Raw genomic sequence first — 16141 nt, forward strand, 5'->3', positions numbered from 1 at the left:
ACTCGTAGTACATAAAGAACGGACAAAGAAAACATCGGACTACTTCCATTACACACGAGTTATTGACTTATTCAATTACGTGTATAAGGTAAAGTATTAAAGACGCAAACGCGTGTGCCTTCACTGTGACTGCCTTTTAAAATCTTTTAAAATTTAAGCAACCAAAATAAGTAAAAATCAACTTCTTTAATTTACATACCCTCTTAATTAATTATCAGTTACAAATTTGACTATAATATTATTTATGTTAGGTTATTAGTCTTATAAGTATCAAAATGTCGGCAGTTAAAGGGCATTAAGTATTATGACCGTCTATATATAACAGTTAATCGATATAGTAAAAATATATGAATGCCAGAATACACGTCACTGTATTACAGCCTAACGGTGAACGCAATAAGGCCAACATCAATACTCTGTTCGACGTGAGCAGTACATTATGACGTCATTGTGGAGCGGTGAAGAAACGAAATCGAGATTGTGATAGTTTGACGCAAACTAATATTGAACAATATCTGTTCATAGGCCATTTAGTACATTTGATATTAACAGCTTGTGATTGACACAAAAAAAAACAAAATACATTATTGTAAATGCTAGCGTTGTAAGTAATACTATCTCGATTAGTGGATTAGTTTGTGATGTAATAATTAATTGTTCAGATTTGTAATAGTAATAGTTGGTTCGAAAATACGAATGGAATTATTAATAACTAAAACTTTCACAAACTTTATAAATAAGGTACAGAGTTGTTTGTAGACGCTGATGCGTAAAATACCACAGAAATATTTCATATCTTTAACCAAACTCTGTTCGGACGTCCACAACATATAAATGTTTATTTATATGTAATAACAATATTACACGCGCAGTCGTAGGAAGGTATTCAGGAATATTCCCAAATTTGCAATATCCCTGAATAAACATTTTGATGAGAGCGCTCTCTGGCATGACGACCTAGTTCCGTACGTATCCGAAATAAATTTACTAAAAATACATCGTCACGCTACATTTATTTATATTAATTAAATCGGTTTGAACGTAAACACCTAGTACTATCCCGCGTTTAAGAATTATTAAAGAAAAACTTTTTAGTTATTACTGTCTATTTTTGTTAGTTCACATTTGTTTAATACACTACACTTTCTTGCCACGTAAAAATTGCTTTTTAAAGTTTACTGATAATTTATTACATATCATTTACGACCATACTAATAATAAGACAAGAGAAATTTATTTTAAAACTATAAAATTATGTTCAGGAATTATAATTCATTTAACTTTACTGCTATACCGGGTAGCAGTAAATACAATTCCTGTACTTTATATCGCAATTATTATAAATTATGAAAATAATGAATGAAAACTTCAAAGTGAATATTTATGAAGATTAAACGTCATCAAAACTTTACACAGACTGGGCATATGATAGCGGCCGCCGCAGTCGGCATCCTGTGGCACTGTCCGGTAGAGGTCGACAGGAAATCGACCTTTACATCCAGCGAAACGCATTGACACGAGTAACGGCAGCATTAGACAATGTCTTTAAATAATATAAAAATATATCCAAATTATGGTTCACTATAGATAAAGATAAGCTTATACCTTTTGTGTATGCTGTGTGCAAGCTATTTCATCATATCAACCGATAGGCGCACACAGTAGGACATATGCCTGCCCCAAAAATCGCCGAAATGACCGGTCATTATGACCACGTGTGTATTTTTTTTTCTCTCATATATAATATATATTTAAATTAAGCCTCTCTTTGTCGTTTTCGTTTCCGATTTATTGATATCTATAAATCAGATTAGATCATTTCTTATATAAAAAATTCCCATATGTCTCTAAATTACTGAGTGATCTATATAAGTTCTTTCAAAAAATGGATTTATGTATGATATTCTTGGAAATAAATTGCTTTACTACTGTATTAATGATAACATAAAAGTGACTACATAAAGAAAAACCGTCTGAGTTTGTTGTGGGTTCTTCGATCCAAGCCCGGTGTTTAGAACCGTTGTAGCTTTAAGTCATAGGAAGCCATTATAGTGGAGCTCAATCTGATCCCAGTCAAACTACAACTCTATATATATGGGACCGTTTAAAATTCATTCGTAAATAATCCTATGTGCACAACATCAATAAATCATTATATACAAGAACACTACAATCCGTAGTTATTTTTGTAAAGCACTAAACGCAACGATATTGTTTATGTTGATATTATGTATGCAGTGCATATCATATTCATTATGCAAAAACATAAAATCTTGAAGCGTTCCTAACAATATCACAGCCTGCAAAATAAACAAGTGTCGCAAACTGATAATTAAATCAGTGCAGGGGATTTCTTAGTGTAAACAAAATCCCGCCATAAATAAAAGATATAGAAAACGAGAAAGCTGCGTTAATCATATAAGATAGAAACAATATTGTGTTTTCAAACATAACCTTGCAAATACTTCTGGTAAGCTAGTTGTTCAGCCTTGCGGCTTGAATCAGTGCGACAAATAAATGCTCGTTAGAGACATTGTACCTCTGACTGGTCCTGTGTTATAGTTTAACAATAATAACATTCAATTAAGACTAAAACATTATCCTTCCAAATAAATTATAGTTATTTGTCACGTGTTTTTTTCCCATAATATATAAATCAAGCTTCTTATAAAAAAAAGTTGCGTATATTGTGTTCATACCATTAAATAGAAAATTGAGACACTTTTGAATATTAAAATTGGAAACGTGAATTCGATAATGATAATTGTTTAATAATTCAAATTATAGTTTTTCATGGTCATTGGATTGAGATGTAAAGATTTTAAAGGACTTAATTTACTCATTTGTTAGCATAAAACTGTAGTTTGTACACCTATTTTCAGTTGCTCTGTATAAAGTGATCATTTTGAAACCCTTTTGGAATGCGACAGACCAATAACGTTTGCCAATACAGAGTCTGGAGGTACCAGATAGTAAACAATAATTAAATTTATTATACTTTCTTGCTATATTAACATAACTTTATAGTTTATTTCTCAAATCATCGATTTTCGGATAGGGTGTACATAGTTAAATTTACAGCAAATAAGCTACACATTCACCCTTTTAAATCTTTTGCACATATAACTAATCGTTTAGTATACATCAAATGGTCAAACAAATGAATGAACTGGTTTAAAATATAGAGGTATTCAAATGGAAAATGATTAATGAACCAACCATGAAACAACATAACCCGATAACCATGAGTAGATAGTAGGAACGTTCACGTTACAGTCTGACTCTAGGAATGTGGGCCGTATCCGATTTCGAAGTACACACTGTGAACTTGCATAACGCGCCCAGCGGCACTCGAAACACTTTCAATGACATTGAGTCGTCACTGTGCGATTTTGTACAACCAAATCAAATTTATTAAGCGGATACAGATTATACAGTCATCGTTTCATTAATAATTCGTGTTACTTTGTTTTGTTTATACAGTTAAAATTGAACTTACTTCAAATGAAGATTTATTAATGCGTAAATATCAAATAAACGTGGAGTACCGCATAGTTCTAAAGAAAACAGTCATTTATATTATTGCGCTACACCAAAAAGTTTTGACTTTTTTTTATTCTTTAAACTTTGATTTAAAGAATAATGAATTAATATAAATTATTACCACTGTGGTACAAATATAAATATAAACGAGTTCTGTCAATAACTTATGACGGTTCAATGAATTTAAGCTAAAATTAATTTCTAAAGATAGACGTCATATTTTTTTTTATTTAACCGAAACATTCTTAATGAGAATAGGTTAATCTTTTTAATTAGATACTTATTATAGCTTCATTTATGTAAATTTAACAAAAAGATATATTAAAGTATTCTTAAACATTTTGAATAATACAAAATGTTCACATTAAAACGTAACATATAGGATAATAATTATAACATGTAAGAAGATACTCCACTGATTATATATCAAAAAAATAGATCAAAAATGACTGTCTCTTCAAATACGGGAAAGAAATGGCAAAGATTTACGTCTTGAAAGAAATATAAAAGGGTAACTGCCGCGTTGAAGTTCGTTGTGAGGCAACTTCTGTACAGTTAATACGAAATTTTTAAAACCAGATTGCCTTCTGATAAACTTTAGCTGAGATGGATACTTTGCAATATTTAAACAGTTAATCATCTTTTTAAAATAACGAGGTATTTTAGTTATTTTATATCCATTCTATCAATATCAATATTTTCAAACATTTAGAATTATTTTGACTATTTATATTAGACTATTTATATTATTTGGTATTCCCATACTAAATTATTTGCACATTGAAGTCCTAAAACCGCTCTCAATTCCCTTTTTGTGACCACATGTCTTTATTTTACGATTTTACACGAAATTAAAGTTAAAAATTTTGCACATATTGTTAACCTCAAAATTTTTCTTAAGGAATTAATATCACTCAAAAACATTTAATGCTGCTTACAATTTAAAAAAAAATTATAACGTGAGCAATAATGTTAGTGCATGTGCAATGTGATAATACTGCCGCGTAAGAGTTTAGATGTTACTCAACTTGGTAAATGCATTTTATGACCCAGATTACGCAAAAATATCGATGAATATTTCAGTAACTCAAATAAGTATAAAAATACATGAACCATTCGACACGCGTCTAAATAGATAAACTTGATTAAATTTGCAGATTCTGTGTTTAGCGTACACTCTCGCGCTTTCGATTATCTCTACGGTGTCCGTAGACTTTCGTAGCAGTTTAAAGAATTATAAGAATGATTAGTGAGTTAATGCAAAGTGTACATGACGTAATTGTTTATGAGGGTAGTTAAAAGTTTGGTAGTAAACAATCTATAGTGGGATCATCCGTTTGAATTTTATAATGAAAAGTTCGATACAAACACTTCAATTTGACATTTTCTATGTAGTACACAGATGGAAAAATATTGCCACACAAATGCGGGAATCGATTTCGTAGTCGCGAACACAAAGCACGGCGTTGTTACGGGCTGCGGCCGCGCATCGACCTCCTTTCCCAGTTGCACTGGCGCAACGAAACAAACAAAATAACTAGACGAAGATGACGAACACACGATTTGTGTTTGGTTTGCGCGTGCGACTTTCACTGCAGTGTGCGCGTGCGCGTATCCGTGCGTGCGTGGCGCGCGCCGCCTTGTTACTGACTGATCGCTCTCCCACCGCGCTGCTACTCGGCGTGGTGGGGCTGGATGCTCACTCACCTGATACCATTATCTGAAACTCACCCCCTCAATGTTATTGTTTCGTATCTGGTAGCCTGTACTTGTTGCGAATAATATTTACGGTTCATACTATCACAATGAATCACAGATAACAAATTCACTCGATCATGGTTGACTTTTTCCATATTTCTATTTATTCATGTTATTATCCATATAGGATAGTTTTCACAATTTTAGTGGTGGGTTTTATCCTTGTAAGGACATGTCACCTCCATTGTGGCCATTATAAATAGGGAACCTATTGAAGGCAAGACGTAAAACTGCAAAAATTATTAAAAGCGACCATTTATGTACCGTATGAGAAGATTTCCAGAACAGCCCGATTTGACGGAAACTAGATTTAGATTTAACGGAACAGCATTACCTAATACCAAGAGATTTCCAAACACGCACTGGTCTAAGAAGAGCCTTCAGAGGGGTCTTACGGCCACTTTTACAAAATCCTTAATACAGTAGTAGAGCAATTCACTCCAAAGTTATAAACTAATAAGCATCTTAAATTTGACAAAAGAAAAAACTTAGAAATCAATCTAGGGTCATACATTCACATTCATCATTTTATAAATAAGCTGATAGTAAAGATTTATCACTTTAGAAATCAAACGCGAAACAAGTTATGAATTAGCCACTCTACTGAACTTTGTTGAATTGTCTACACGCGGCAATATTGTATTCAAATTACAACAACCTTCACATACTGAAGTAGGTGGCATTATTAAGATACCGTTACGTCGATTTGACAAGATAATTTTAATGTACTTATATGATATATACAGGATGATTGGTTATAAATGTAAAATCTTAAAGGGTTGAATGAATTCACACTTATTTCACAACAAAAAGCTTTAAAACTTTTTGCACATTTTTCAAATAAACCTGTATAAAGTGATCACTCTAAAAATCTGTTTGAATGAGACAGACATTTGTAACAATCCGAATTTCGTAAACACTTTTTTACTGTATTACTATAACGTTGTTTATTATTTCAAAAACCCCGGATTTTCGGACAGGGAGTAATCATATATTAATGGTTAATAAAGCTTTTTCCTTTTTAAAGGTTTCACTCCTATAACCAATCATCTTTATATAGATTTATTATTTAAACTATAGTGGCACTAAAAAACTAAAAGTTCTAAAAAAAGTGTACAAACTGCTGATGCACTGGATGTTCTCTTCTTTATTTTATCTTATATATCACCGGTAAATTGAAAAGAACTTTTGAGAAATTTAATTCGTGATATTATAAAAAAAGACAAGTATATAAATATATATAATAAAGGGAGAATTGATTGTTTATATTATTTAATATTTCAATTATTTTTATAAGCATCAAGAAGTCAGAGAAAGAAGAAAACGAGCGAATATATATTAAGAAGTATAAAACAACAGTAAGAAATTATCATTTGAGTCTCATTATTAAATTATTAAAAAAAGTATGTAAACATATGTCTCTTATCTATTCGTACTATTCCTTTCTATTGTCTTTTAACGGTACGGGTATTATATCTTTTTCGATTGATACTAGACAGTTGATTATACAATGACTTTGAATTATAGATAACGGACAATGCGGTCATGAGCGTATGTTACGTTTAGACTCGTGATTATCAAATAATCAATTCCAACGTAAAACTAGGGCAAGCGACAGAAAGCTAAAAAATTTACTGTAAATCGTTGTGGCAAATCGTGTTCGTATTGAAAACGAATCGCTTACGCAACAAATCAACAAATTTACCTTAAAGAAAAATGTGACGAATACGCCCGTGCGTAACTTTTAACGTCAAATCTTAACATTTTTTTAATTAAAATCTTTTTGCTACTGGTTGTATGCGTCACAGTTTGACGTCACACGGGCGTTGAAAAATAAGCCCCAGTATATTTCAATTTAAAATGCATTCGAAGTTGTCATCATTATGTATAATAAGACGAGGAACAGAAACGCTATGTTGCGCAGAATTTTATATTAATGAAACCTATGCGCATCGATCGTTTACGAAAATATAACTATTAATTCCTGTGTCCGCTCTGCATTATCACTTTTCGGTAAAATAACCAAGTGTTAATAACACGTTTATTTAAACACCACAGCATACACTACCAAACCAACCTTCGGTCTCTTTATCGCGTACGTGACGTATTCATTTTCTCCTGTAACTCTTACTACTGTAGCGAACTAAACTGAGCAACTGAATCCAAACTTTCTGTGAAAGTAGTAGAAAAAACAAAAGTAAACGTAAAAACGACTAAATCTAACACGCAATTTAGAAAACATTAATTATTTTGTTATTGTCGTTAATGTAATTCAAAATATTTCTATTTAACAGCTCCAAATCTTATAAAACTAAGGCCCTTAAATTCTAATATTTAATATCTAGAGTCAACAAGCGCTAACTATGTATTATCAAATGATTGACCCTCTCATTTCATTAGTACATAGTATATAAATATTTTAAGTTCGCAATATTAATTACAACGTGTTATATAGTATCATCATCATTTCAACCGTAGGACATCCACAGCTGAACATAGATCTCACCCGTCGATGAATACAATTAAAAAAGGTTTGCATTCAGTCTTCGGACGACCTTAAAGTTTCACACTGCGCTTTAAGGTCCGAGATCTCTAGAACCTTAACGCCACAGCGTTCATATATTCTGCGCGTTATGTGACTTGTTCACTGACTGTAATTTTGTCAATTGCACTATTTTAAAAGAAAATCTTCGACGACATGTTATAAAAAAAAATTTTTGTTGTTACTTGCAAACAATACGGTCCAAACGGTCACGAGTACATGATCGGTCAATCCCGGCGGCATACGCATTCAATGCTGCGTTTCTGATTTAAAACGAAATCGCTCGCCGTTTCACTGTCACGAACAGATCACGTCACCGACTATCGGAATATCACCATACGCAGCTCACAAAAGGATTATTTTTTCCACTGATTAAAAATGTATTATGTATGTGTATATTCGTTAAGGCAAGAAGGAGGTTCCTCTGGAGAGAAAAATACAAACCAAAGAGTAAATTAAATTACTTGTCTCTAACTATTAAATATTTTACGCCACACCAAGGCGTACTATAAAGCATTACAATGAAAATGTAATAGAATAATAACAAAAATATTTATTCTTTCGAACAGACTTCTGAACGCCTTCGAAAAGTCAAGACATTAATATAACAAATGTTTTAATAAGTATTTCTATATAGACTAATGCCTGATTCGGAATGTTGATGCTACATATGGAGTCCATTTTTACAATATTATCTTATTACAACTTGTTGATTTATCACGTGAATATCAGTATGATACAAATCCCAGGCATGTAAATGTCCTAAATAATATTAAATACAATAACATGTCTTATTGATGAATTTTACTTTAACACAAGCTTTAATTTATTGTGCGGTTAAATAGGAACTTAATTCAGGGAGTTTATTACAAAAGAGTAAACGTTGTTCCAAAAATAACATTATTACAAAAGTCTTGCGGTGTTTGAAATAGAAAACTTATTTTTGTAAGTTATCGTTACATATTATTATGATAGTAAATGAATAAATTGATCAGTCTGAAATTCGTTTTATTCATTGTTTTTTAGACTGCGACACGTCAATAACTTTCAAAAATACGAAGTCTGGTTGTCTAGTTAGTAAAAGATGTAAGTACGCTATATAAAATACGGCACTATCGTCCTAGCAGGCTGTTAGTCTAACCTCAATATATTACGTACATTAATTAATTATCGAAAAGCACTTATCAATTAACGTCAATTTAATCATTTTAGTACATTTGAATGCATCACTAGATATGAATAATGGTAATCCACAGGATTCACGCGTATTTACGCAGCCGCAATTAGAACTAATTAATGTTGGATACTTAGATACATATAGCAGCGGTGCTGAAATGTTAATATATACACAACTATACATTTTAACATAAAATATTGACAGACTAAACCTCACCAAAAACCGTCGATATGGTTGATAATATTCAGCAAACCGCACTCTTATTCATTATAACCTATACACTATGACTCGAAGGCGACATATTCAGACGGCAGAGGCTCGGTGTGGTCCTTCGTCACGACCGGTTTACTACGTAGCATTAGACTTCCTAAGTAAATCACACCCGAGCTTCTTGGCTAAGTACTCGTGCTTAATAACTGCACAGAAGTTAAGATCAAGCGCCTTTAACGCTATACCAGTATAAACACAATGACCACCGGACCAAATGGCTAAATAGACACACCCGTTGAAGTGTTTATTCATAATAGTACATGTTTATCTACGAATAATACAAGGACTGGTCATGAAGGACTAATGGTTATCTGAAACAAATCGCGGTTTGCGATAACACCGAAGTTTGTCTATAAAGGGCTACCTTGATCTCGCCTATTTCATTTAATTCCTTTTTGAATTCCTTTATTGACGTAAATTAAAGAGGAAATGGATAATTAAAATAACAACTTTTCCTATTGAAAGCATGGGGTGCACAAGCTTGAAGTTTATCTAATATTTAACCACATATATTTAAAAGCTTTAAAAAATTGTTAAGAATATTTATCTTAAATTATTTGATATGATTAGCAAAAATTTGAAAAGATATAAGACTAGATGTATGTATAAAATACAATATTAAATACTGTTCAATAAATGCCCGCATCTATTATTCCAAGTTATACTACCTTTGATAAAGCGTTAATAGATAAGAAATAGATTTGATCACTGGGTCTAACTTACTCCACCGTTTATGGGAATAGAACACATATTTTCTCGGTTTATTGCTATACTTGTTAAACAGGTAATCCGTCAGCGTCCCGCCCTGCGTCATTATTATTAATCGCCGCCTTTCCATATTCGAATCACTTTATTATCGTGTCAAACCGTAGTGAACTCGGCGGCGATCGGTCAATTGCATTACACAACGCGTGCCCTTTTTGCGAGATCTTGACATTTATTATGATCGTTATGATGAAAGTTCATAATTTTTAATTCATTCATGTATTCCGAAATTTATTGGCGCGGATAAATCAAAAATATAAGATATTTTTTGATAAAATAAGTATTCTGACGCATATTACTCTTTGTACATTTATTACAACATATTATCTTTGTTAAAACATACAGAATAAAATCTGAATCAATTATTCTGTTGATACATTTTCCACTTCTACTATTTTATGGTAAATTTTTACACCGCGAAACGTTAACGGTATTCCCAAAGCAAACTTATACAACAATGAATCATTCACACGATTACCTATTGCACAGGTCACATCTATTGATTCGAGTATTTCCTTGCATAAACGAGAGCAAAGTTATTCAGAGACGTCATCGTCTCGACGGACAAAGGTACACGCGTACAGTTACAGAATGACTAACGGGAGGTCGGAACGAATTATAGAAGAAAGTGTTTGCAACGGTACCGACATCGTAATTTCGACATCGATCAAATGAGGTCGCTGCGAGCCTCAATGTTCTCGTAGAAACCTGCAAACGTTCAATCTTTGCGCGACGTAATTATTTGAATTAAAAGTAAGAAAATGATTTACTTTCTCCAGTATATTTTAAATTTGTCACACAAGGAATGTTAGAAGGCCAAATATCGGTGGGGTGATGATTTACTCCGACCGGCATAAAAAGATTGGACAAATGCAAAGATATATTTGAGGAGGCCTTTATCCTAACAGACTTCGTGTCACAAAGCATACTAATACTAGAAATAAGATTTTATTATAGGCAAAAGAAAGTAAACGATAAAAAGATAAACAGTTTTGGATGCAGGACTGATAATTATTATTATCAAGAGACAAGTTACAACGCAAAAACCAGCGCTCGACTCGTTAAATGAAGCGGCGGACGTTTTTGGTACGGAGCCATTGAATAGCGGCGCGCGGATTTAGCCCGGATTACGCTGTACACGTTCCCTAATTAGTGCAAAGTGTCGTCGCCTCTCATCAAAAACCCAAGATACGTTGGCTCAACTTCAAAAAGGTCAACGCTTGTTTTGGTGTCTAATTAATACGGCTCAGGTTTTTATGCGACATTATGGTATGGTATGCAAGACCAGGACTCACAAAAACTTGGTAATATAAGTTATTACATTGTAAAACAAAACAATATAACACACACGCACATTCAAAATAAATAGTAGTTTTTCCGAACGGTGGTATCCGTGGAAGTGTGAAGTCCGTGTAAGATTATTATTATTATTATATTGGTAAGGCTTTTTTGTATATATGTATATCCTTTTTGAGTTATGCTTTTCTAATTAATATTAATGATAAATTTTAGAATTATTCTCTTTTTAACATTTCAACTTTTACTGGCATCGCGAATATAAATAAAAGATTATCTCTCTACTGATACATTCTAATTTAAACAATATTTTGAAAGGGAGTTAAAAAAGGTGACCATCAAAATGTATTATACACGTTTCCTTATAAAAAAATAAAAAATAGTAGTTTATATTTTACAACATTATTTTACGTATTTTTTATGATTTTATGTATTTATTTTACATTTTTAAATATAACGCACTAATATGTAAATAAATATTAATATTAAACAAAAGAAAAACAGATTTTTTTATAACTAAATATTTATGTTGTTTATTTTAAGAATATGCATTAAAGTAACAAAGTAGAAGTATCGTGTAATTAAAAAAATAAGCCGGTTAAAAGATAATCCGAATAATGCTATATTTTACGGTTATAGTAAAACTAATTTACTACAGTTAATAACGAAACCCACGTCTGACTAACTACAATATATGTACGTGTTAGATTTTGAAACGGGCATGGATTTTTGCACATGCTTGTCGAGAAAGCCCATGTGAAGATAAAAATGATAAAAACCACTAAAATTTATACATATCATAAAAGACGGTATATCAGACATGTAGAGAAAAAAATATAGGGTGACTTAATTTGAGAATCGAATTAGTTTTATATTCGTTTGGTTAAAGAAATAAAACCGGGATAGTGCAGATGTTTAACTTTTTTTTATTAAAAGATAAAAACAACACCTCAAAAGCGACATGTTTGAAAGAATAATCAGAAGTAAAGAATAATCAAAGGCGCCCTCTAAACGAATTTCATATTTAAACATAGAATGCAAGGATAAACTAATTGTTTAAAAGTGTATAAAATAATTTAATGGAAGAAAAAAATCAAAATTTCTTCTATTTTAAACCCACAATACAATTTGTACTTCTCTAACTCAATATAATTAGCTATGGAAAACAAAGAGCATCGAAATCAATCAAGAAATTTTACGCTACGCTTGCTAACAACGTAAAACGAACATAGCAAAACTTTTCTTGTACAAAAAGTATTAAAATAAAAATTAATTTCAAGACGTTTTCTAATTTTCGCCATTACAGTAAAATAATTTTTACAGCTATGACGTACGAATGCAAACCGGGGAGAAATTTTAAGAAAATCGATTAAAATTAAAAACACGTGAGTTATTACGGGAGAATGATAAACACTTATACAGACGCAACGGTGCTAATAAACAGCGAATTGCAAATATTTTGCCAACAAGTCTACATTTGTTTATATTTGCACTTTTATTATAGCTAATTTAAAACATTCCTTGTCCAAATATTTGTTATATGATCAACATCAGTGATTAACATATGTAATTTATAAATTTATAACTTATCGAATACTACAAACATGTTAAGATAAAGGAAATGAAATAAGTTTATAGCAAGCCACTGTATTTACGAACGACATCGATACCTTCAATCCAATAGTCAGTTGTAACAAGACTTGAACCTGACATACTGCTGCCCGAAAGGCGTTTACAGACTCCACTTCGTTAAGGATGTAGGACGCAAATGGCGTGCAGCCTAAACCTCTTATTAGATCTAGCAAAGCTCGACGACGCAGTTGGGAATCTTGGCTTGCGCCGCTATATTCTAGTATACGGTTGTATAAGTAATCTGTTTAGGTTGTATAAGTAAAAGTAATCTGGTTAGATTGAGAGGTCATAACTGCACAAAACTACCAATTAATTTCAGAAGAGATCGTGGCCAAGCTGGTGGTACCCATTGGTAACATATGCAGTATGCCCCTAGTAGACGTAGTTTTTCTTTATGTTAACGGGTTTAAAGGCAAACGAAGGACTTTATGAAATACCCCTAATTTCAACAAACATACAAAAGTGCTATCTATAATCATCCTGTTGATTTATTATAGATAGCACTTTTGAAAATAATTTTGGAAATGGCCGAGGGGGACGAATAAATACAACCTTATGCGAGTGTAACAACAAACGGTACGTTTTTAATTTACGAGTACCTATAAGTAGCTCATTGTAACTGGAAGCAGTAGTTCTTAGAGTAAACTACTTTAGAAAAGTAAGACGCACCTTATTATGCACTCTCTGCAAATTTAATATTTATTAACGTTTTTATATAAAGAGACAAAATCTTTAATTATGCTGTAGTATTGTATACAGCATAAATTTTATGTGCTGAAGTATAATGTTACTTTTCTCTACACTTCATAACATCAGTAACTATTAGGGGCAACTGTGTGTGATAACACAGTACAAACCCGTGTTACGTTCCTGAATTATTATGAAATAAATTTAAGAAGATCATTAAATAAAAAACTTTTAAGAAGATACATTGCTATTACAGTGTAAAACATTGTTTAAGTGATAATAAACCTTAAGAATGAGTGGGTCTACGCTACGGGCTATTAAGAGTCATTATAAAGGTGACTCAAAAAAACCACCTGCGTTTTTTAACGGTACCTCTCGTGGATGTCCTCATAGGAGAGTTCAATCTGATCCAAGTTTCTGTATAATTGGACACTCCTGACAATCAATATGACGTATACAAGTTATCACTATTAATGATCTTATGTTAATAATAAAAAAGTTAATAAATAATGTGTAAATCAATATAAAAAATTGGTCAGCAAAGAGAATGGGATGTAAGTTTGTGCCATGACCTTTAAACTAACCACGAGACTCCGGATCTATCAGGAAACAAGTATTACCTTGGTAAAAACGCATACATCATAATGTCCAAACGTCGAAAAACGAATTTGATAAACGGAATACGGTGGTTGTTGGACGCACGCGATTTTCTTTTTTTCTTGTACGATCAGGGATTTAAAAATTTCGAACACATTTTATAAAAAGTACTCCTTTCTGCGATTTCTTGTTTATTGTATTTGCTGCAAGTAAAACTCATTACCGTATTTTAAAATAAACACATCTGGATTCTACTAACACGAAAACAACATTGTCATAAAAAATAGTTATACACATTAAATAGAATTCAATTTATAAAATATTACATTAATAACTAATTGGTAAGTAAAAGAACATCGAAGGAGTGGAATATATGTGGACATTTAGCATTCAAACAATACAGCACGGTTTAACGTACGCTAAGCTCGAGAAGCGACGCTGCCAAGCCGGGGAGGGTTGAGGGGTGATGGGCGGCGTCATCAGTTCTACGTAACTGTAATATTAATTAACACTTAACATTAATCCCGTCGAGCACCAAAGACCACTCGCTCGCAATAGTTACGAAGACGGAAATTTTTTAAAAATTAATGTCAACAAGTTTAGTGAGGTTTATCAAATATTAAGGACTCGGTCTAATTTATAGACTACAATGTGAGGTTGCCAGTATAGCCAGATTATCATAACAAGAATAACAAACATAAACGTAACATATCTAGTCCTCGAACAACGACAGCCTGCTTCGTATAAAACAATCAGTGTTATCTTGATAGGTTTGCTTTTTGTGATGGCAAACATGGCTTCCGAGAAACGTGATAATATTAAAACGTATCAGTGTGTCGTGTTTAAATTGAGACAAGTGGGATCCGTAGCGCAGCGCACGAGGCGTCGCTCCTATCGATTGGGAGGGAGGCTGCGAAGTATCCAGTTGGATAGACGACCGTTTTAGAACCAATCGATGAAAACGGTCGACTTGTGAGCCAGATATACACATCTATACGAATTTGATTAACGAGAGATGTAAAATGGACAGTGGGACGAGAACTATAACACATGTATCATATTATCAATAACATCAATATTGTTGTATAGTTATATGATAAAAAAGTCAATGTAATTTTTGAGATCATGTCTACATATTGGGCCTTTAAGCCTAATAGTTTTCCGCAAATATCAATAATAAACGTAATTAACATATTTTTGCAAATGATAAAAACCTTTGAACGAGGTCATAATTATTTTTTTAGATAGAAAACTCTTATAAGCACAGAATACTATGAGTGTATTTTCTAAGAAATATTTATTACATTTATTGCGAGCGAGCGATCAGAAACACTATGATATTAGGCTTTAACATTTAACATTTTAATTAGTTCAATCTGTCTCCCACTCACTCGATTTCCGTACTCCATACGTCGTCGTCATCGTCCAGCCCCTCTACCTGCATCTCACCACATACGGATACCCTCGTCCCCTCGTAATTTACGTCGGACGACGGCGAGTGCTACAAACAGATGCGCACGTGTGAAATAAAAGCAAGCGATGTACATGATTGTTTAATACTCTAAAAAGACGCTCCATAATACAATTGTCAATGTCTATAACGTCATTTTACATCCATTATTAAAACGGTTTTACACTTAGCATAACGCTATTTTACAATAAGCTTCAATTATTTGTTTCCTTTCATTGTTCAACAAAAACTATTTGTTACTTTCGCAATGGCCATCATTTGTACAAATTCCAATGGAGTTTTGCAATTGTCATAGACATTGGAAATAAATTAATGGGCTACCGCCATTGTAAGCGAAATCTTTGAATTTGAATGTTAGCAATTACACAGAGTACATGTTATATATAGCTAGTTGTTTATCCAT

At 32.4% G+C, this 16141-nt stretch overlaps 1 protein-coding gene across 7 annotated transcripts in view; it reads right to left on the reverse strand.

Moving 5' to 3' along the window:
* Window positions 1–16141, reverse strand: part of mtd (mustard) — a 124665-nt gene that overhangs the window by 79732 nt on the left and 28792 nt on the right. For 2 of the 7 annotated variants that reach the window (XM_068772873.1, XM_068772870.1), the window contains exon 1: window positions 4913–5515. The exons of 1 other annotated variant lie outside the window; for it this stretch is intronic. Coding sequence is in view for 1 of the 6 variants with exons in the window: in XM_068772875.1 (XP_068628976.1) it covers window positions 14686–14760; window positions 15659–15768 (185 nt within the window). In the remaining 5 variants the exon portion in view is untranslated. Of the gene's footprint in view, window positions 1–4912; window positions 5529–14685; window positions 14761–15658; window positions 15769–16141 lie in introns of those variants that run through there. 4 more of the 7 variants (XM_068772875.1, XM_068772871.1, XM_068772874.1 and 1 more) reach the window with 4 other exon arrangements.

This window comes from Battus philenor, unplaced genomic scaffold (assembly GCF_028537555.1).
Source record: "Battus philenor isolate CCGP_79_NKW_IND1 unplaced genomic scaffold, ilBatPhil1.0.hap1 SCAF_5, whole genome shotgun sequence".
Classification (NCBI taxonomy): Eukaryota; Metazoa; Arthropoda; class Insecta; order Lepidoptera; family Papilionidae; genus Battus; species Battus philenor.